Genomic DNA, 21,328 nt, shown 5'->3' with positions numbered 1-21,328 from the left:
GATAATCGGTCGATCCCTAGTCTATAGTTGCTGGAGATTATCTATTCTTGCTGGGGGGGCGTTGAATTTATTGCTGCGGGGGGGGGTATATTGTTGCTGAAGAAGTGCATTGTAGTTGTAGTTGTTGGAAGATCTAATGTTGCTGCTTTCGTCTATAGTTATTGGGGTGGATCTATTATTGCTGGTAGGTCTATCGTTGCTGAAGGGATACATTATTGCTGAAGGGATCTATTGTTGCTGGAGGGATCTATTGTTGTTGGGAGGGGGGTCTATTGTTGCTGGTTGCAGGGGATCTATTTTACTGCTTTTCTTGTTATCATTATCACATTCCCTGCAAACTGCTTAGCACCACAAAACAATACTTGGTTGTGTATTCTCTAAAATGTTAAATTGTGAGTTTAGTGTTCCTTGAGGTCGGTTGGCAACCACTGTGCTGGAGCATAATAACACACTTCAACACATCTCCATTACATCCCCCCCTCCCCCCCAGACCCTTTGGTTGGTTGTAATTAGACCTGCCACTTATTACATTTGGAATCTGCAGCTCTCTTTTTTTTTTATTCCGTCTTTATTGATGGCCATTCATGTTACAAGATCATTGTAGACCATAGCCAAAAATGTCACTCGTAGAAGCCATAACTATCATGTCATTATTATTGTTACTATTGTATTCTAATTTATTCTACTTGAAATTCGAATTTCAGCAGATGGTTATATTCTTTCTATTTTATTCTATTTTTTATTCTATTCCATTCTATTCCTTTATTTTCTATTCAATTGTATTCTGTTCTTTGATTATCTATTCCAGGGTTCTTCAAACTATGGCCCTCCAGTAGTTCAGGAACTACAATTCCCATCATGCCAAGTCATGTCTGTGAATGTCGGAGTTTTACAATGCCTCATGGGACGTGTAGTTCCACAACAGCTTCAGGGCCATAGTTTGAGAATCCCTGGTCTATTCTTTTTTGTTCTATTTTACTCTCTTCTTTTCTATTCTATCCATTTATTTTCTCTTCTATTTTTTTATATTCTTTTATTTTGTATTCGGTTCTGTTTTACTCTATTATTTTCTTTGTTATTCTTTTCTTTTCTATTCTATTTTATTCTCTTCAGAAACTCATATTGGAATTTGATTTGAAAACGATTTGAATTCGAAAACTATTCAAATTTGAAAACTTTATGAATTTGATTCGAAAACTATTCGATTTTCATCTGAAATTTGTTTGTTTATTTCAGATTCGTTTAAATTTGTTACTATTGTAATTTGGATACATCCAGATTTCTGAATAACGAAATAATTAATCTGAATTTTAATTCAGAATGAAATGAACCGCACATGTCTAATCGTGATCACTTTACCAGAGCAGTGCGGTTTTCCTAAGGCAACACTGTATTGTCAAGGTGTTTTTAAAAAAAAAAACTGTTAACCAACAAAGGTGGAAAAAAAAATGTGATACATTTTTTTTAAAAAAGCTGAAAAAAATTGAAAAAAACAGTATCCCTGGTCACCATCACACCTGGTATATAATAACTCTTTACTGCACTGGTGACAGTATGTAAAAAAATAAAATATGAAATAGATAAGTGTCCATTTAGTGAAAGTATAAACTATTATATATACTATTCATATGTAAAAAAGGTGAAAATGGTGAACTCTGGAAACTAGGACTGTGTGGAATCCCAACACAAAGTAAGTGAAGTGGTTCAATGTGATGACACCTCTGTGTGTGTTTTTCCCTCACCTTACTGCTGTAAGGTTACAGCCTTGAATAGATGGATATAGACTAGGCAAGCTAAATCCTCCCGATCCCCTGATAAAGTCACATGGGCGCGACACTACACGTTGGGACCGTATGATAGACTAAATTGGAAGTGTTGTTGGAGGACGAGCCCGCGGCTTGTAGAGTGTTCTGTCTGTACTTTTTTACTAAACGTGAGTGTTTTTATTGCCTTTATAATAAATCTATGGTTAAACGATATCACACTATGTGGAGCCTTTCTTCTTCCACATACCTATTTTATTGAGGTGATACCCGGATCATTTATTGGACCACTGCTGACCAAAACAACATCTACCATAAAGGGTCAGTATCTAGAACCATCCTAGGAGACCCTTTGGAGGCATTCTGGAGGATTTAGCTTGCCTAGTCTATATCCATCTTTTCAACACTGTAACCTTACAGCAGTAAGGTGAGGGAATAGCATACACAGAGGTGTCATCACATTGGAATTTGAGACATCAACCACTTTGGAAACTAGGACTGTGTGGAATCCCAACACAGAGTAAGTGAAGTGGTTCAATGTGATGACACCTCTGTGTGTGCTTTTCCCTCACCTTACTGCTGTAAGGTTACAGCGTTGAATAGATGGATATAGACTAGGCAAGCTAAATCCTCCCGATCCCCTGATGAAGTCGCATGGACGTGAAACTATGCGTTAGGACCGTATGATACACTAAACCTAGAGTGTTGTTGGAGGACGAGCCCGCGGCTTGTGGAGTGTTCTGTCTGTACTTTTTTACTAAACGTGAGTGTTTTTATTGCCTTTATAATAAATCTGTGGTTAAACGATATCACACTATGTGGAGCCTTTCTTCCTCCACATACACATTTTATTGAGGTGATACCCCGGATCATTTCACATCATTCCCAGCTTTTGTTTCTCCTTCAAACAAGTGAAAGAAGAAATATTAGTCAAATAATGTGTGAACTTCTCTCGCTAACAATTTACATAAAGAGTCCCTCAATGATCACACATTAAAGTGTAGTAAAAGCCAAACCCTAGAGTTGCCTTCATATAACTTTCCTTTATGATTCATAGTATTTACACAATCCCCAAACTTGGGGCATTTAACATAAAAATATTGACTTGACCCTTCTACAATGTGGCCTCTTTTTTAGTCAGAACAATCTTTTCCTAGAGAGGTGCAAGAATTTTGTCTTTCGAACTGGATCCATCATTTGCATGGGATAGCCGTACTAATCGAACTTCGAGAGGAAGTCACATAAACCTGGAGAGCGGTCAGATGAGGAAAGTGTAAAACAGTTCAGGAGAAGGTTGTCCACAAGACCCACTAACACCCAAAATTCCCTGACACCTACCCGTTCCCGGTGATTCCAAAGAACTCTTCCCTTCCGATTTCACATCATTTCCAACTTTTGTTTCTCCTTAAAACACATGAAGGAAGAAGTATTAGTCAAAGAATGTATGAATTGTTCTCTACGAATTTACATAAAGAGTCCCTCAATGATCACACATTAAAGTGTAGTAAAAGCCAAACCCTAGAGTTGCCTTCATATAACTTTCCTTTATGATTTTTAGTATTTACCGAATCCCCAAACTTGGGGCCTTTAACATGAAAATATTGACTTGACCCTTCCACAATATGGCCTCTTTATTAATCAGAACAATCTTTTCCTAGAGAGGTACAAGAATTTTGTCTTTGGAACTGGAAGCCATCATTTGCATGGGATAGCCGTACTAATCAAACTTTGAGAGGAAGTCAAATAACCTGGAGAGCGGTCAGATGAGGAAAGTGTAAAACAGTTCAGAAAAAAGGTTGTCCAGAGACCCACTAACACCCAAAATTCCCAGACACCTACCCGTTCCTGGTGATTCCAAAGAAGAACCCTTCACTTCTGATTTCACATCATTCCCAGCTTTTGTTTCTCCTTAGAACATGTGAAAGAAGAAATATTAGTCAAAGAATGTAGGAATTGTTCTCTCTAACAATTTACATGAAGAGTCCCTCAATGGTCACACATTAAAGTGTAGTAAACGCCAAACCCTAGAGTTGCCTTCATATAACTGGAAATATAACATGAAAATATTGACTTGACCCTTCTATAATGTGGCCTCTTTATTAGTCAGAACAATCTTTTCCTAGAGAGTTACAAGAATTTTGTCTTTCAAACTGGAAGCTATCTTCTGAATGGGATAGCCGTACTAATCAATCTTTGAGAGGAAGTCACATAAACCTGGAGAGCGGTCAGATGAGGAAAGTGTAAAACAGTTCAGGGGAAGGTTGTCTAGAGACCCACTAACACCCAAAATTCCCAGACACCTACCCGTTCCTGGTGATTCCAAAGAACTCTTCCCTTCCGATTTCACATCATTTCCAACTTTTGTTTCTCCTTCCAACATGTGAAAGAAGAAATATTAGTCAAAGAATGTATGAATTTCACTCTCTAACAATTTACATAAAGAGTCCCTCAATGGTCACACATTAAAGTGTAGTAAAAGTCAAACCCTAGAGTTGCCTTCAAATATCTTTCCTTTATGATTCATAGTATTTACGGAACCCCCAAACTTGGAGCCTTTAACAAGAAAATATACACTTGACCCTTCCAAAATATGGCCACTTTATTAGTCAGAACAATCTGTTCCTAGAGAGGTGCAAGAATGTTGTCTTTGGAACTGGAAGCCATCATTTGCATGGGATAGCCGTACTAATCAAACTTTGAGCATGACCAATGTAGAATAGATGTCACCCCCAAACTCTTAGGCTGCTTAAAGCCAAAGGCTCCACCCCCATGCCATAAACCTTTCCCTTTACCTAAATAATTGAGACCACACCGTGCTTGGAGTTAATTGGCCACAGCAGCCATTTTATTAACCCTTTTACCTTAAAATTAACATAAGGAGAAAAAACATTCCTTACAAACATAAAACAATCAGTCATTAGGCCTGTTGGTCTTTGAGGCTCCTCCAAATAATTCCAAATCCTGCACTGCGGGACCTGTGCCCTGATAGGCCTCCAGCCGCGTCACCGGCTCGGAGACAAACCACTCCCCGCAGTGCCACCATTTTGAATTCCATTTAAACTGACATTAAATGGAATGCACCATAGGGACCCATACCAACGATGAGTCCCAACCATACCCTTATCCTAAACTGTTCACCTCCCCCGCCAGCAAAGACCAACAAAACGCCCAGCTGCCATGACAATATAAAATTCCCCCAGAAAGGACAGAAAGCACAAAAGACATGAATCAAAATCAACCATAACAGTCCCAGAAATTAGGGAGGGCGGGTGGGAAGCTTCTTCTTCCTTCGTCCGTTGAACTTCCACTGACCTCCAATCTGAGGGGCCACCCCTCCTAACTGTACCTCAACCCCTCCCAAACCTGATACACCAATCCCTGAATACCCCCCCAACTCAAAACAATTTAATTTAACTCACACCTGCCCTGTCTCCCCTCTTCACATGGTCATGTCTGCCCTGCGCTATTTTTTTTTTTTTTTTTTCGCTTCGGGCCTTGCTTGACCAATGTAGAATAGATGTCACCCCCAAACTCTTAGGCTGCTTAAAGCCAAAGGCTCCACCCCCATGCCATAAACCTTTCCCTTTACCTAAATAATTGAGACCACACCGTGCTTGGAGTTAATTGGCCACAGCAGCCATTTTATTAACCCTTTTACCTTAAAATTAACATAAGGAGAAAAAACATTCCTTACAAACATAAAACAATCAGTCATTAGGCCTGTTGGTCTTTGAGGCTCCTCCAAATAATTCCAAATCCTGCACTGCGGGACCTGTGCCCTGATAGGCCTCCAGCCGCGTCACCGGCTCGGAGACAAACCACTCCCCGCAGTGCCACCATTTTGAATTCCATTTAAACTGACATTAAATGGAATGCACCATAGGGACCCATACCAACGATGAGTCCCAACCATACCCTTATCCTAAACTGTTCACCTCCCCCGCCAGCAAAGACCAACAAAACGCCCAGCTGCCATGACAATATAAAATTCCCCCAGAAAGGACAGAAAGCACAAAAGACATGAATCAAAATCAACCATAACAGTCCCAGAAATTAGGGAGGGCGGGTGGGAAGCTTCTTCTTCCTTCGTCCGTTGAACTTCCACTGACCTCCAATCTGAGGGGCCACCCCTCCTAACTGTACCTCAACCCCTCCCAAACCTGATACACCAATCCCTGAATACCCCCCCAACTCAAAACAATTTAATTTAACTCACACCTGCCCTGTCTCCCCTCTTCACATGGTCATGTCTGCCCTGCGCTATTTTTTTTTTTTTTTTTTCGCTTCGGGCCTTGCTTGACCAATGTAGAATAGATGTCACCCCCAAACTCTTAGGCTGCTTAAAGCCAAAGGCTCCACCCCCATGCCATAAACCTTTCCCTTTACCTAAATAATTGAGACCACACCGTGCTTGGAGTTAATTGGCCACAGCAGCCATTTTATTAACCCTTTTACCTTAAAATTAACATAAGGAGAAAAAACATTCCTTACAAACATAAAACAATCAGTCATTAGGCCTGTTGGTCTTTGAGGCTCCTCCAAATAATTCCAAATCCTGCACTGCGGGACCTGTGCCCTGATAGGCCTCCAGCCGCGTCACCGGCTCGGAGACAAACCACTCCCCGCAGTGCCACCATTTTGAATTCCATTTAAACTGACATTAAATGGAATGCACCATAGGGACCCATACCAACTATGAGTCCCAACCATACCCTTATCCTAAACTGTTCACCTCCCCCGCCAGCAAAGACCAACAAAACGCCACCAGCACCCAAGGGTGACACCTTACCCTTGCGTGCCCCTCCAAACCCTCAAGGCTCGCTGGATCCCATCCTGTAATCCCAGGGCCCATAAATCTATACCCACCGCATTGAGGTGGACTCCATCATCCCGCAGATACCGCCATGTGTCCACTTCCAACTCCAGGTGGCGAACCACCAACCCCCCATTCCGACACACAAAGCGCCCCACTTCCTTGTTCAACTTAATCCGAGCCTTATTAAGGCGCGCGACCGACCTGGCCATGCGCCAGGACGTGCGGGCCACCATATCCGACCAAACTACAAGCAGCGCCGGAAAAGCCGTGCGCAGCAGAAGGAAATCCAACTTTATGTCCCTGATCAAGGCCCGCGCGGACCTGGCCCCCAAATCGTTGCCCCCGGCATGCAGCACCAAAACATCTGGCTGCCTGTCCAACCGGGCGAAACGATGCACTTCGGGAAGGACCCTGCCCCAAGTAAGCCCCGGCACCCCCAGCCACCTGACACAAGCCTCGTGCCGAGAAAAACCAAGTTGTCTACCATTAGGACGCACATCAGCTCTCCGGGCCCCCCAGAAAACATACGAGTGTCCCACGATCCAAACAAGGCAGGGTTCCAAACCTACAAGAAAAGGGGACAAAAGGAAAAGAAAACCAACCAATAATCAGATAACCAGCCGGGCCCACACCCCCCCAGCGACAAAACCACCCCCCGTACATACCCTACACCAACAGCTGTGGACGAACGTACAACAAGAACCTCCTAGACTCCCAGCGCCCAATGCGTTTGACCGCATCGTCATTCAATCCCCAGCGTGCAGCCTCAGTGGCCGCCCCGATCCGAAAGGAATGAGATGCAAACCTACTGGCATCCAAACCCAAAGAGCCCACACACCTTCTGAACACCGATACAAATTGAAAACGAGATAACGACGACCCGTCCGCATGCATTAAAAATGAACCGGGCCGCGAAGGGCGGAGTGCCCAGTAATCCCGAACCGCCCCTACCGGGCACAGCGGTGAAGACGGCACCGCGAACAACCGGACACGGACCCCCTTGCCACTCTGGTCCGTTTTGGACCGTCGAAGGAGGATAGTAACCCCCTCCCGACCGACAGAGACATCCTGACCCAATAGGCCCCCCGGCACCGTCCGGGAGGAGCTGACCAATTCCCCAATCCGGAAAGCCCCGAAGAAAGCGAGAGAAAAGGCCGCCTTAAACAACACCACCTCGTAACTCGAGGCGCAGTGCTCCCCCAATTGCCGGCAGACGTCCTGCAAAAGAGCGAAGGACACCGGGCGCCTAGTGTCCCTCCTCCGATAAGCCCTGGAATAGCCCCGTAACGCTTGTCTCACCACGAAGTCCTTCGTGTAATCCTGACAACCCAGAAATTTAAACAGAAAGGCCAGGCCGGACAACTTGCGAGCCACAGCGGAAGCCGACGCGCCCCTCTCAAAATGATCAGAGACAAAAGAAAGTAACACCCACCTGACCTCCGGACCCAGAGGATCCACCGATGCCACCCGCAACACCTCGAGCCACTCCAACCATACCTTGCAATAAGCCGACCACGTGGACTCGCTCACCGACTTCCTGATCCATCCAGCGAGGACCCCAAGGCAATCCCCCATAGCCACTCCGGACACGTGACTCCGCGTTGCTCCGCTGCCGGTGCCAACTCCCGGAACCTGTCCCACTGAAAACGAGACAGCGCGTCAGCAATATCATTCTTAACCCCCGGAATGTGCACAGCGTACAGGAAAACATTCAACCGTAGACACCGCAAAACCAAATACCTGAGGAGGCGCACCACCGGCTGAGACGAAGCCGACGCGCGGTTGATCACCTGAACCACCCCGAGATTGTCGCAATGGAGGCGAACCTTCAGGTTCCTGAACTCCGCCCCCCAAATCTCCAGGGCCACCACCACCGGGAACAGTTCCAGCAACACCAAGTTGCTGACCAGCCCCGCTACCTGCCATGCCCCCGGCCAAGGGGCGGCGCTCCACGCCCCCCGGTGAAAAGCCCCGTACCCCGCCGAACCAGCAGCATCGGTAAACAGTTCCAAATCAAAGTTGCTGATCGGCCCGGCCATCCACAAGGATCTACCATTGTATGTGGCCAAAAAACCGTGCCACAGACGCAAGTCATCCCTGTGTTCCCTGTTGAGCCTGACGAAGTGAGTGGGCAACTTCACCCCCGAAGTCGCCGCCGACAGCCGTCGGCAGAAGACCCGGCCCATGGGCATAATGCGGCAGGCAAAATTCAATTTACCCAGCAACGACTGCAAGCTGCGCAACTGAATCTTGCGCAAACCCAGCACCCCTTCAATTTCAGCTCTCAAAGCCCCCAATTTATCCTCCGGTAGGCGACACTCCATGGCCTCCGAATCCACGACAATGCCCAGGAAGCTGAGCACCGTGGTCGGGCCTTCCGTCTTGTCGGGGGCCAACGGAATGCCGAAGCTCCCGGCCACATGCTGCAACGTGGCAAGCAGGATCGCGCACCCGTTGGAAGCGGGCGGGCCCACACACAGAAAGTCGTCCAAATAGTGGATCACCGAATTCACACCGGAAACCTCCCGAACCACCCACTCCACAAAGGAACTGAAGGTCTCAAACAGCGCGCATGATATGGAGCAGCCCATAGGAAGGCAGCGATCCACATAATACGCCCCCTGCCACCGGCAGCCCAGCAATCGAAAACTGTCCGGGTGAACCGGGAGCAACCTGAACGCCGCCTCAATGTCCGATTTGGCCATCAAGGCCCCCCGCCCATAATGTCGCACCCAGGCCACCGCGGCGTCAAAGGAAATGTAAGACACCGTACAGGCCTCCGGGTCGATGGCGTCATTCACAGACCCACCCTTCGGGAAGGAGAGGTGGTGAATGAGGCGAAACTTGTTGGGTTCCTTCTTGGGAACCACCCCCAACGGCGAAACCACCAAGTCACGCACCGGCACCTCCGAGAACGGGCCCGCCATGCGACCGAGAGCCACTTCCTTGTGCAACTTATCCGACACCACCAAAGGGTGGCGCAATGCCGAATGCAAATTCCTCGCCACCGGCGGCACCGAGGCCAAAGAGCAAGGGATACGAAAACCCACCGCAAAACCCTCCCGCAGAAGTCGAGCAGCCGCCCTATCGGGGTACCTATCTAGAAAAGGCCGCAGCCTTTCCACCCTCACCGGCGTCATCCCCTTTGTGCGAAGGCTCTCCGGACCGCCCTTTTCCGGACTTAAAACACCGAGCCAAGGAATGGGAACCTCCGCAACCGGAGCATTCATGTTTGAAGCGACATGTGCCACCGAACTTACAGGAACCCTCATTAAATTGCCAGCAGAAACCCCTCCTCTTTGCGGCCGACTGTCCCGGGGTCGCAGAACCACCGGCCCCCCCTGGAAAAAACTGATTCGGAGCCTTCGCAGATGACATGAGCCGCATCCACAGGCTGATGTCCTTGTGGTCCCACCGCAAGGACGGCCTAACCGCCTTCCGCTGCCGGAACTGTTCGTCGTACCGCAGCCAGGCCGACCCCCCGTAAACCCGATAGGCTTCCCCTACAGCGTCCATGTAGCAGAACAGGGCCGAGCAGTTTTCCGGCGCCTTTTCCCCTATGACGCCCGCCAGAATTGCAAAGGCCTGCAGCCAATTGGCGAAGGTCCGAGGGATAAGCCGATAGCGTCGCGCCTCCTCGTCCTCCTTCTTGCGCTCCTCCGGTTTAACCCTGTCCAGGTGAAACTTCTCGAGGGGCAACAGCGTGAAGATTTCCACGTACTCACCCTTCCAGATCTTCTCCCGGACTTCCTGCTTCAAATGTGCCCCCAACGGGCCCTCAAAACAAACATATACCTCACCTTTCGCTGAATCGTCCAGGCGAACAGCGTCCGCCTTCCCCTCCTTCGCCGTCCCGGTCTTGTCCCCCGTCGCCCCGGCCATCACCGCCACCACTGCCGGAGCACCAACAACCTGGGGAGGGGCCCCAGCCCCCCCCGCAACTAGCCCCATGGAAGACGGCCCCGCCAGCCCCGGGGCCCCCCCCGGCTCCGTGCCCGAGCCCCCCGCCGGAGGCACCCAAGCCGCCGCTGGAGACAAGCGGCCCCCGTCCCCCGGGGGCAAACGCCCCAAGAGGTCCCGTAGACCCAGGAGGAAGCCCCTCAAACCCCCATTATCCCCCCCTTCCGGGGTCCCCGCCCCCACTGGCCGGGACACCCCCACCCCCCGAGCCCCTCCAGCACTCCCACCCCCCACATCAAACAAGCCCCGCAAATCAGACAAAGCCAGAGAAGGAATTGTGACCTCACCTGTCTGCCCAGGGGGGGCGCCCCCAGCCGCCGATCCAGCCTCCCTCGTCGCCGACCGACCACCGACATCCTCTTCCACATCCGATCCGGACACTTCGCCTTCCGAACGATCGTCCCCGGGCACCGCCGACATCCGTCCACCAGGTGTCGCACTCCCGCCATCTGCAGAGCCGAGCGACAGGCGTCCACGCCCCCGTACTCCAGCTCCGCCCGACGGAGACCTCTGTGAACCAGCCGAACTTCCGATGACCCGGCCACGTGACTTGCCCCGCCGCGTCATCTCTCTGCGCCCAGCCGAGGCCGACTCCGAGTCCCGCCGATCACTGCTGCCACCGGCCGCCATGAAGCCGCTCCCACGCCGAGGCACCCCTCCGACCGGAGCATCGCCAGTAGGGGAGCCCGCCAGTCCAGTAGCACCCCGGCGAGAGGGACGGGGAGAGACCGAAGGCCGCCTCCCCCCACTACCCCCAGAGCTCCGTCCATGCAGAGGATTCCTCCCAGAGGCGCGCACGGCCGCAGCAGGAGTACGCTTAGCCGGCGGCCCTGAAGGGTCCCTGTCGGGGCTCCTAGGATGACGCTGAGCTCGAGGGGAAGGGTCCGGTGAAAAACGCTCCGGCGGCCGTGACCGCCGAGCCCGCGGGACTGCAAGCCCCTCCGAATCCTGTGCAGAGTCCTGAACCCCCATCAACGTGGAGACCTGGGACCGGAGCCACTCAGTCCCCTTCACCGCGGCAGCGGCCTTAATTTGCTCCAGCAAAACGTCCAAATCCGCCATCACAGACCAGGGAAGCTGAGGTGAGATGCTCTGCAGTGAAAAAGGTGGGTGACCAAGCTTCTTCTTCCTTCGTCCGTTGAACTTCCACTGACCTCCAATCTGAGGGGCCACCCCTCCTAACTGTACCTCAACCCCTCCCAAACCTGATACACCAATCCCTGAATACCCCCCAACTCAAAACAATTTAATTTAACTCACACCTGCCCTGTCTCCCCTCTTCACATGGTCATGTCTGCCCTGCGCTATTTTTTTTTTTTTTTTTTCGCTTCGGGCCTTGCTGAAGTCACATAAACCTGGAGAGCCGTCAGATGAGGAAAGAGTAAAACAATTCAGGAGAAGGTTGTCCAGGGGTACCTGGCAGAAGACAACAATGCGCAATATTCCAAAATCATATCGCAGAACTGCCCTAAAGGCACATTTCAACCTAAATCTTAGTTCACTTTTTGCTCTCATCCATAATAGCATGACTAATTCATCAATTAGAAGAAGTATGGCTTTTTTTTAGTGGGAACACGGGGGAAACGCAGTTTCGGGACCTCCAGCACTAAATGTATGTAATAACAAGGGGTGTGGGGTGTGCTAGAGGGTCTTTTGATGCTGGCTGCTAGGGGATCTATTGTCACTGGCAGGGAATATGTTTTTATTTGAGGGTCTATTGTTGCTGGTGGAGGATCTATTGTTTTTGGGGGCCCTATGTTGCTGGTAAGAATCTACTGTTGAGGGAGGGGTCTATTGTTGCTGGCTGATGGGGGACCTGTTGTTGCTGCTGGGTTTTTTTTTAATGTTGCTTTGGTGGATTCTTTGTTGCTGGGTGTGGTATTTTGTTGTGGGTGGTCCATTGTTGCTGTGTGGGTGGCCTGTTGTTGCTGGGTTGGGGTCTATTGTTGCTGGGGTCTATTGTTTTGTGGGGGATCTTTTGTTGCTTGAGTAGGATCTCTTGTTGTGTGGGGTCTATTGTTCCTGGGGTGGGACTATTGTTTTTTGGGGATCTATTGTTGCTGGGGCGGGGTCTATTATTGCTGGGAAGGGTCTATTGTTGTGTGGGGTCTATTGTTGCTGGGATGGGGTCTATTGTTGCTGGGGAGGGTCTATTGTTGTGTGGGGTCTATTGTTGCTAGGGTAGGTTCTATCGTTGTGTGGGGTTTATTGTTGCTGGGGTGGGGTCTATTGTTACTGCAGGGAGTCTATTGTTGCTGGGGAGGGCTTTATTGTCCCAGGCTACAGGGATTCTATTTTACTGCTTTTCTTGTTATCATTAACAAGTTCATTAACAAGTTACATCCAAATTATTTGGCACCACAAAATTATACTTGGTTCTGTATTCTCTAAAAGGGGTAGTACTGGGAGGAGGGTAGAGGGTGAACCAAGGGATGGTGCTCAGAGGTGGGTAGGGGGTGGAGAAAAGGGAGGACTCAGAAAGGGGGAGTTCCTGCACCTATTCTCTGAGAAAAAAAGCCCTGAGAAGAAGTAACGTATCCTGGAGCTAAGAACAGTCAGATGAGGTAAGTGTAATTCTGTGACTGCGTTATACATATATACATCACTCTCACAATTGAACCCATTCATGAAGCTATCTGAGACAGTCAACCATGACAGCCAACCAGAGTCTCACTTTCATCCTCTCAAACAATATAGAGAGACTTTGGTTGCTGTGATTGCTCATTATCAATTCTTGACTTAGACACTTTTATAAATGTGATCCAGAGACACACCAACACCCACCATTCCCTGACACCCACCTGTTCCCCGACGTCCACCTGTTCCCTGATGTCTACCTGTTCCCCGACGTCCACCTGTTCCCCCGATGTCCACCTGTTCCCCGATGTCCACATGTTCCCTGACACCCTACTGTTCCCCAACGTCTACCTGTTCCCCGATGCCCACCTTTTCCCCGACATCTACCTGTTCCCCGACGTCCACCTGTTCCCCGACTTCCACCTGTTCCCCCCATGTACACCTGTTCCCTGACGTCCACCTGTTCCCCGACGTCCACCTGTTCCCCCAACGCCCACCTGTTCCCCGATGTTCACCTGTTCCCCAATGCCCACCTGTTCCCCGACGTCTACCTGTTCCCCGACGTCTACCTGTTCCCTGACATCCACCTGTTCCCCAGATGTCCACCTGTTCCCCGACGCCACTCTGTTCCTTGATGTCCACCTGTTCCCCGACGCCCACCTGTTCCCCGACATCGACATGTTCCCCGACGTCCACCTGTTCCCCGACGTCCACCTGTCCCCCGACGTCCACCTGTTCCCCCGACGCCCACCTGTTCCCCGATGTCTTCCTGTTCCCCAACGCCCACCTGTTCCCCGACGTATACCTGTTCCCCGACGTCTACCTGTTCCCCGACGTCCACCTGTTCCCCCGATTTCCACCTGTTCCCCGACGCCCACCTGTTCCTTGATGTCCACCTGTTCCCCGACGCCCACCTGTTCCCCGACGTCCACCTGTTCCCCCGATTTCCACCTGTTCCCCGACGCCCACCTGTTCCTTGATGTCCACCTGTTCCCTGACACCCACCTGTTCCCTGACACCCACCTGTTCCCTGACACCCACCTGTTCCCTTACACCCACCTGTTCCTGGGGCATCCAAAGAAGAACTCTTCTCCTCTGATTTCACATCATCCCCATCTTCTGTTTTCTCTTAAATCATGTGAAAGAAGAAATATTCGTCAATCATCAAGTGAATTGTCCTCTTTAATAATTTACATTGATGTAGTCCTTCCATGTCCACAAGCCAAAAACTAGGAATAATTTTCCTTAATGACACATAGGGGTTTATTTACTAAAACCGGAGAATGCAAAATCTGGTGCAGCTCTGCATAGTAGTCAATCGGCTTCCACGTTTTTTTTTTTGTTTTTTTTTTGTGAAAGCTTAAATGAAGCTGAAGATAGAAGCTGATTGGCCACCATGCACAGCTGTACCAGATTGTTCATTCTCAGGTTTTAGTAGATCAACTCAATAGTGCTTCTGGAACCCCCAAAAACTTGGAGCATTCAACTTGGAAATATTGTATTGACATGACCCTTCTACAATATGGCCTCTTTTATTTGTCAGAACAATAATTTATTAGAGAAGTGCAAGAGTTTTGTTTTTCGGAACTAGAAGCAATAATCTTCATGGGATAACCATACTCATCAAATACTGAAAGAAAGTTACATATAGTTACATTGTTACATACAGTATCTCACAAAAGTGAGTACACCCCTCACATTTCTGTAAATATTTTATTCTATCTTTTCATGTGACAACACTGAAGAAATGACACTTTGCTACAATGTAAAGTAGTGAGTGTACAGCTTGTATAACAGTGTAACTTTGCTGTCCCCTCAAAATAACTTAACACACAGCCATTAATGTCTAAACCGCTGGCAACAAAAGTGAGTACACCCCTAAGTGAAAATGTCCAAATTGGGCCCAAAGTGTCACTTTTTGTGTGGTCACCATTATTTTCCAGCACTGCCTTAACCCTCTTAGGCATGGAGTTCACCAGAGCTTCACAGGTTGCCAGTGGAGTCCTCTTCCCCTCCTCCATGATGACATCACAGAGCTGGTGGATGTTAGAGACCTTGTGCTCCTCCTTCCTTCCGTTAAAGGATGCCCCACAGACGCTCAATAGGGTTTAGGGCAGGAGACATGCTTGGCCAGTCCACCGCCTTTACCCTCAGCTTCTTTAGCAAGGCAGTGGTCATCTTGGAGTTTTGTTTGGAGTCATTATCATGTTAGAATACTGCCCTGCGGCCCAGTCTCCGAAGGGAGGGGATCATGCTCTGCTTCAGTAAGTCACAGTACATGTTGGCATTCATGGTTCCCTCAATGAACTGTAGCTCCCAAGTGCTGGCAGCACTCATGCAGCCCCAGACCATGACACTCCCACCATCATGCTTGACTGTAGGCAAGACACACTTGTTTTCATACTCCTCCCCTGGTTGCCGCCACACACGCCTGACACCATCTGAACCAAATAAGTTTATCTTGGTCTCATCAGACCACAGGACATGGTTCCAATAATCCATGTCCTTAGTCTGCTTGTCTTCAGCAAACTGTTTTCAGGCTTTCTTGTGCATCATCTTTAGAAGAGGCTTCCTTTTGGGACAACAGCCATGCAGACCAATTTGATGCAGTGTGCAGCGTATGGTCTGAGCACTGACAGGCTGAACCCCCCCCCCCCCCCCACCTCCTCAACCTCTGCAACAATGCTGGCAGAAATCATACGTCTATTTCTCAAAGACAACCTCTGGATATGACGCTGAGCACGTGCACTCAAGTTCTTTGGTCGACCATAGTGAGGCCTGTTCTGAGTGGAACCTGTCCTGTTAAACCGCTGTATGGTCTTGGCCACCATGCTGCAGCTCAGTTTCAGGGTCTTGGCAAACTTCTTATAGCCTAGGCCATCTTTATGTAGAGCAACAATTCTTTTTTTCAGATCCTCAGAGAGTTCTTTGCCATGAGGTGCCATGTTGAACTTCCAGTGACCAGTATGAGAGAGTGAGAGCGATAACACCAAATTTAACACACCTGCTCCCCATTCACACCTGAGACCTTGTAACACTAACGAGTCACATGACACAGGGGAGAAAAAATGACTAATTGGACCCAATTTGGACATTTTCACTCAGGGGTGTACTCACTTTTGTTGCCAGCGGTTTAGGCATTAATGGCTGTGTGTTGAGTTATTTTGAGGGGACAGCAAATTTACACTGTTATACAAGCTGTACACTCACTACTTTACATTGTAGCAAAGTGTCATTTCTTCAGTGTTGTCACATGAAAAGGTGTAATAAAATATTTACAAAAATGTGAGGGGTGTACTCACTTTTGTGAGATACTGTAGTTAGTCAGGTTGAAAAAAGACAAGTCCATCTGGCTCAACCATTAAAAAAAAAAAAGAAAGAAAACACAACCATACAATCCCATATACACAATCCTATACCCGCTGTTGATCCAGAGGAAGGCGAAAAAAACCCAGCAAAGCATGATCCAATTTGCTCCAGTAGGGGAAAAAAAAAAGTAACGTATCCTGGAGCTAAGAACAGTCAGATGAGGTAAGCCCCCATTCACACAACCACGGCACAACTCTGTACTACTTCGGGGGCGACCTGTGAAGTCCCGTGCACCGCGACTTCGGTGCGACTTGCACGGACTTCATATAATGAATGTCTATACAAGTCGCTCCGAGGGCCGCCCCGAAGTAGTACAGGACAATTTTTCTAAGTCGGAGCGACTTGTGTCACTTCTATTAGAACGGGTCCTGTAGCAGTCAATGGACCGCAAGGGACTGCGACTTGTCAGGCTGACAAGTCGCCTGACAAGTCGCGTTAGTGTGAATGGACTCTAAGTGTAATTCTGTGATAATGTGATACAAATGTATATATCTCTCTCACAACTGAACCCATTCATGAAAACATCCGCATGGCAGCCAACCAGAGTCTCACAATATCCTCTAAAACAAAACAGACAAACCAACACCCACCATTCTCTGACACCTACCCGTTACTGGTGATTGCAAAGAAGAACCCTTCACTTCTGATTTCATATCATTCCCAGATTCTGTTTCTCCTTAAAACATGTAAAAGAAGAAATATTAGTCAAAGAATGTATGAATTGCTCTCTCTAACAATTTACATAAAAAGTATCTCTTTGGCCACACGTTAAAGTGTATTAAAAGCCAAACCCTAGAGTTGTCTTCAAATTTCTTTCCTTTATGATTCATAGAATTTACGGAACCCCCAAACTTGGGGCATTTACCATGAAAATATTGACTTGACCCTTCCACGATGTGGCCTCGTTATTAGTTAGAACAATCTTTTATTAGAGAGATGCAAGAATTTTGTCTTTCAATATGTAAGGGACTTTTGACTCGGATGTCTAGATGACTCCCTGTGAATATTCAGGAACACACAGACACACACTTGGGTAGAGTCAAAGGATGTTTGTTCATTTCAATAAATGTCCCAAGCAAATATATAGTTAGAAAAACAGAAAAATTAATTTCACAATAAGGGGCTTGGTTTCAGTGTAACTCACGATCACATGATACTTTTTGGCATACTACACAAGTTTAAACTTTTCCCATAACAAATTTACCTATTAAGATGTTCTTATGTGCAACTATTTCTGCAGAGTCAGATATATCTAAACAAACAAGATGTTATGACTATAAATCAGGCACAATTGCAGGAATAATAGAGAAAAATATAGAGCATGAAAACACCATTAACCCTTCAGAAGCCATCATCTGCAAGGGATAGCAGAGAAAAACGTGTCATGGGGGGTCGTGAGGGGGGCGGGGTGGCACATTGTGGTAGTTTTGGAAGTGTTTACCAGCTTTACAGCTGCTTGTATCACTTCCACATTGAAAGCTGACAGTCGGCTCTACTAAAGTACACACACTCCAGGTCAGTATAGTGGCCAAAAACACATGGCTGCAGCAAGGTTAAAAATCCAAAACCCCAGCATGTGGCTGGGGATTTTTATTTTACTGCCCCCCCCCCCCCATCCTGGCGCCCTCAGGCAGCTGCCTAAGCTGCGTTATGCTGGCACAGGCCTCTATGTCCACGCTAAAGAGTATTGAAGGAGTACAAGAATTTGTCTTTTGGAACTGGAAGCCATCATCTGCATTCAATAGCCATACTCATCAGACTTTGAAAGAAAGTAAGGTATCCTGGGGCTAAAAAAGATCAGAAGGGGGGGTTCCTGCACCTATTCTCTGAGAAAAAAAGCCCTGAGAAGAACTAACATATCCTGGAGCTAAGAACAGTCAGATGAGGTAAGCAGGGCTGGGACAAGGGGTGGGCTGCCCTGGGTACTGTGGCTTTATGTGAAGTGGGGGAGGCGCTGTGAGAAGATTGGGGGAGGGGATTTGTGTTGAGAGGGGGGAATAGGGGAGCGGCAGGGGGTAAAAAGTGTTCTAAGAAGGGTAATTTGGGTGGAACTGTTGGAATAGTGATTTAGGGGATTTGTGTTGGAATGAGAGAAGAGGATTTGTGCTAGGAGTTGAGATTTGGGGGTTTGTGCTAAAAGAGGTGATATAGTGTGGGGAGGGGGGGGGGGGGGTGACGGTGGCGATCGGTATCAGGGGGAGGTAAATTTGTGCTAGAAGGAAGATTGGGGAGTATATGTGCTAGGAAGGGAACACATTTTTTTTTCAGGGGGGGGGTATTTGTGCTAGGAGGGAGAATTGGGGGGGATTTGTGCTGGGAGGGATGATTTGGAGTGGGGGGAGCATATGAAATTTTGAGGGGGTAGAAGATTTGTGCTAGGAGAGGTGATTTTTTTTTTGGGGGGGGGCATTTGTGTTGGGGGGCAAATATTTGTGCTGGGAGGGGGAATTTCAGCAGGGGGCAGATTTGTCCTGGGAGGAGGGGAAATTATGCTTAGAGGGTAAGCATGCAGATTTCTATTAAGTTTTTTTTTGTAGGGGGTTTTTTGCTGACACATAATGCTCATACATCTTGGGGGGGGGGGGGGCACAGTTTAGCATGTTTGCCCTTATGCTCTAGATGACCTTGTCCCAGCACTGGAGGTAATTATAATTCTGTGATAGTGTGATATAATACATACATCACTCTCACAAGTCACTCTCACAACCCATTCATGAAACCATCCGAGACAGTCTGTGCTGCCACGTGACAACCAACCACTCTGTCATTTTATTCTCTAAAACAGAATAGAGAGACTCTGATTGCTGTGATTGGTTGGGTCATTATCAATGATTGCCTCAGACACTTTCAGAAAAGTCACCCAAAGACACACCAACACCCCCAGTTCCCTGACACCCACCTGTTACTGGTGCGTCCAAAGAAGATCTCTTCATTTTTGATTTCACATCATTCCCAGATTCTGTTTCTTCTTAAAACGTGTGAAAATGTAAATATTAGTCAATCAACACATAAATAATCCTCTCTAAAAATTTACATTGAACTTGTTCCTCTATGTCCACATGCTAAAGTATTTTAAAAGCCGAAAACAAGAGTTGCCTTCATATAGTGCTTCTGGATCCTCCAAGCTTGGGGCATTTAACGTGAAAACATTGACCAGACCCTTCTACAACGTGGCCTCTTTAGAAGTCAGAGCAATCTATTATTAGAGATGTTCTGTAACTTTGTCTTTCAGAACTGGAAGCCATCATTTGTATGTAGCACCCTCCTAGGTAGGTGCTAGTGAGGACATGGCTCAGTTTGGTGAGGGGTGAGTGTAGCACCCTCCTAGGTAGGTGCTAGTGAGGACATGGCTCGGTTAGGTGGGGGGTGAGTGTAGCACCCTCCTAGGTAGGTGCTAGTGAGGACATGGCTCAGTTTGGTGAGGGGTGAGTGTAGCACCCTCCTAGGTAGGTGCTAGTGAGAGAGTATAGTTTTTGGCTCTGTCTGCCTATCAGAGGAGCAGCATGGAAATCTATATTGCTCTCTGCCTACCAGAGAGCAGGATCTGTTAGTGAGGTCTGCTCAGTGTGTGATTCATTGAGTCTAGAGAAGTTTTTCACCCTGGTCCAATAGGGAGGCATGTTGGACAGTGGGAGGAAACCTGACCAATTAATAGATAGCCTTTGATACAGTCCTGGTGATTGGTAGAGACAGGCTGTCTCAGTGCATTTTGGGATACTGTAAAAAAGTGAGGAGCATGTGTGCTGCGAGGTCTTTGGCTGGTGAGCAGAGTCCCGGGGGGAGGGTGGCGGCTGCCTCCTCCTCTGTAGCAGTGGCACGTGGCATCAGGAGGTCGTCCTGACTCAGGCCAGAGGAATGGAGCTGAACCCAGAGGTCCAGGAAAGCTGACTGAGGGGGAGACACTGGAGACTAGGGATAGACTGATTATCGGCAAGAAAATGGATCGGTTGGAGAGGCAAGGACTTCAAAGGCTCCCATTTAAAATAACAATTTTATTAATGAACTTAAAATTACATAAAAGTGTGAACATTGCACCTCGACAGACGCAATTGTGGAGTCAGTATATCAATGGGGCTAATTGGTAACAACTAGTATACAGAGAAAACCAACTATACAGTGTTATTAATGGCATAGGTTAATGGATACATCACATCAAGGAGATCTCATAAGGGGTGACAGAAGGTGAGACTGACGTCCATCGAGATCGGTTGATGTTGTATTCGGATAATCAAAAGATTCGTAGAGCCACATTGCTCGACATGTTTCGCTAAAATAGCTTCATCTGGAGCTAATAGTGAAATGCTCTGTATAGTACTGTAGGCTTGTAAGAGGGCATAAAGCTGCAATAGAAGGCTAACGAGGAGGGTGGCGTGAACATATGCAGGAGCAGATCAGAGTGAGCAAACAACAGTATAAAACTGTATTCTTGTAGGAAGATGCATCTAAGATTTATTGAATGCAAGGTGGATCAACAGCTTGGCTGTATCTACAGATCGATGTCCTCCCAACTTTGTGCATAGCTAATCTGGAGTATCCCACTACTCCCTTCTCCCATCCCTAATTTAAAAAAAAAATAAAAACAACTACAAACCCCTGGACTGATCATTGACTGAGCCAAGAAGTAAAGTGTTAAATTGTGAATGCCAGTGTTGCTAACGGTAACCCAGGGGGACCCAAAATTGTAATATCCAGCAGTCCTTATGGGGGCAGTGCTACATGCATATTGAAGGTCCCAGGCAGGGATGAGGTTTGGATTATCTGCTACCATGGATTATTGGCAAATACTGTTGGTTCGTAATTTGAGAACATTTTTGTCTGAATTCGTCATGGCAAATTGCTAGCT

The 21,328-nt window shown here is 47.8% G+C and overlaps 1 protein-coding gene and 1 pseudogene across 2 annotated transcripts in view; one reads left to right on the top strand and one right to left on the bottom strand.

Annotated features, from left to right (window-relative positions):
- The window catches only part of LOC309545905 (uncharacterized protein), a 146,645-nt gene extending 127,199 nt beyond the window's left edge, over window positions 1-19,446 (bottom strand). Inside the window, exons 1-3 of the mRNA XM_082245326.1 lie at window positions 19,385-19,446; window positions 17,093-17,161; window positions 14,176-14,244 (exon numbers count right to left, since the gene is read on the bottom strand). Of these exons, the coding sequence (XP_082101452.1) occupies window positions 14,176-14,244; window positions 17,093-17,161; window positions 19,385-19,418 (172 nt within the window). The 5' untranslated portion in view covers window positions 19,419-19,446. The remainder of the gene's footprint in view (window positions 1-14,175; window positions 14,245-17,092; window positions 17,162-19,384) is intronic.
- Window positions 1-21,328, top strand: part of LOC309545902 — a 1,177,957-nt pseudogene that overhangs the window by 365,067 nt on the left and 791,562 nt on the right. The gene's annotated exons all lie outside the window — the stretch shown is intronic.

Source organism: Pelophylax lessonae, assembly GCF_965119305.1.
Source record: "Pelophylax lessonae genome assembly, chromosome: 2".
Lineage (NCBI taxonomy): Eukaryota > Metazoa > Chordata > Amphibia > Anura > Ranidae > Pelophylax > Pelophylax lessonae.
The sequence above is the reverse complement of the archived record's forward strand: the minus strand, read 5'-3'. Positions and strand labels throughout refer to the sequence as shown.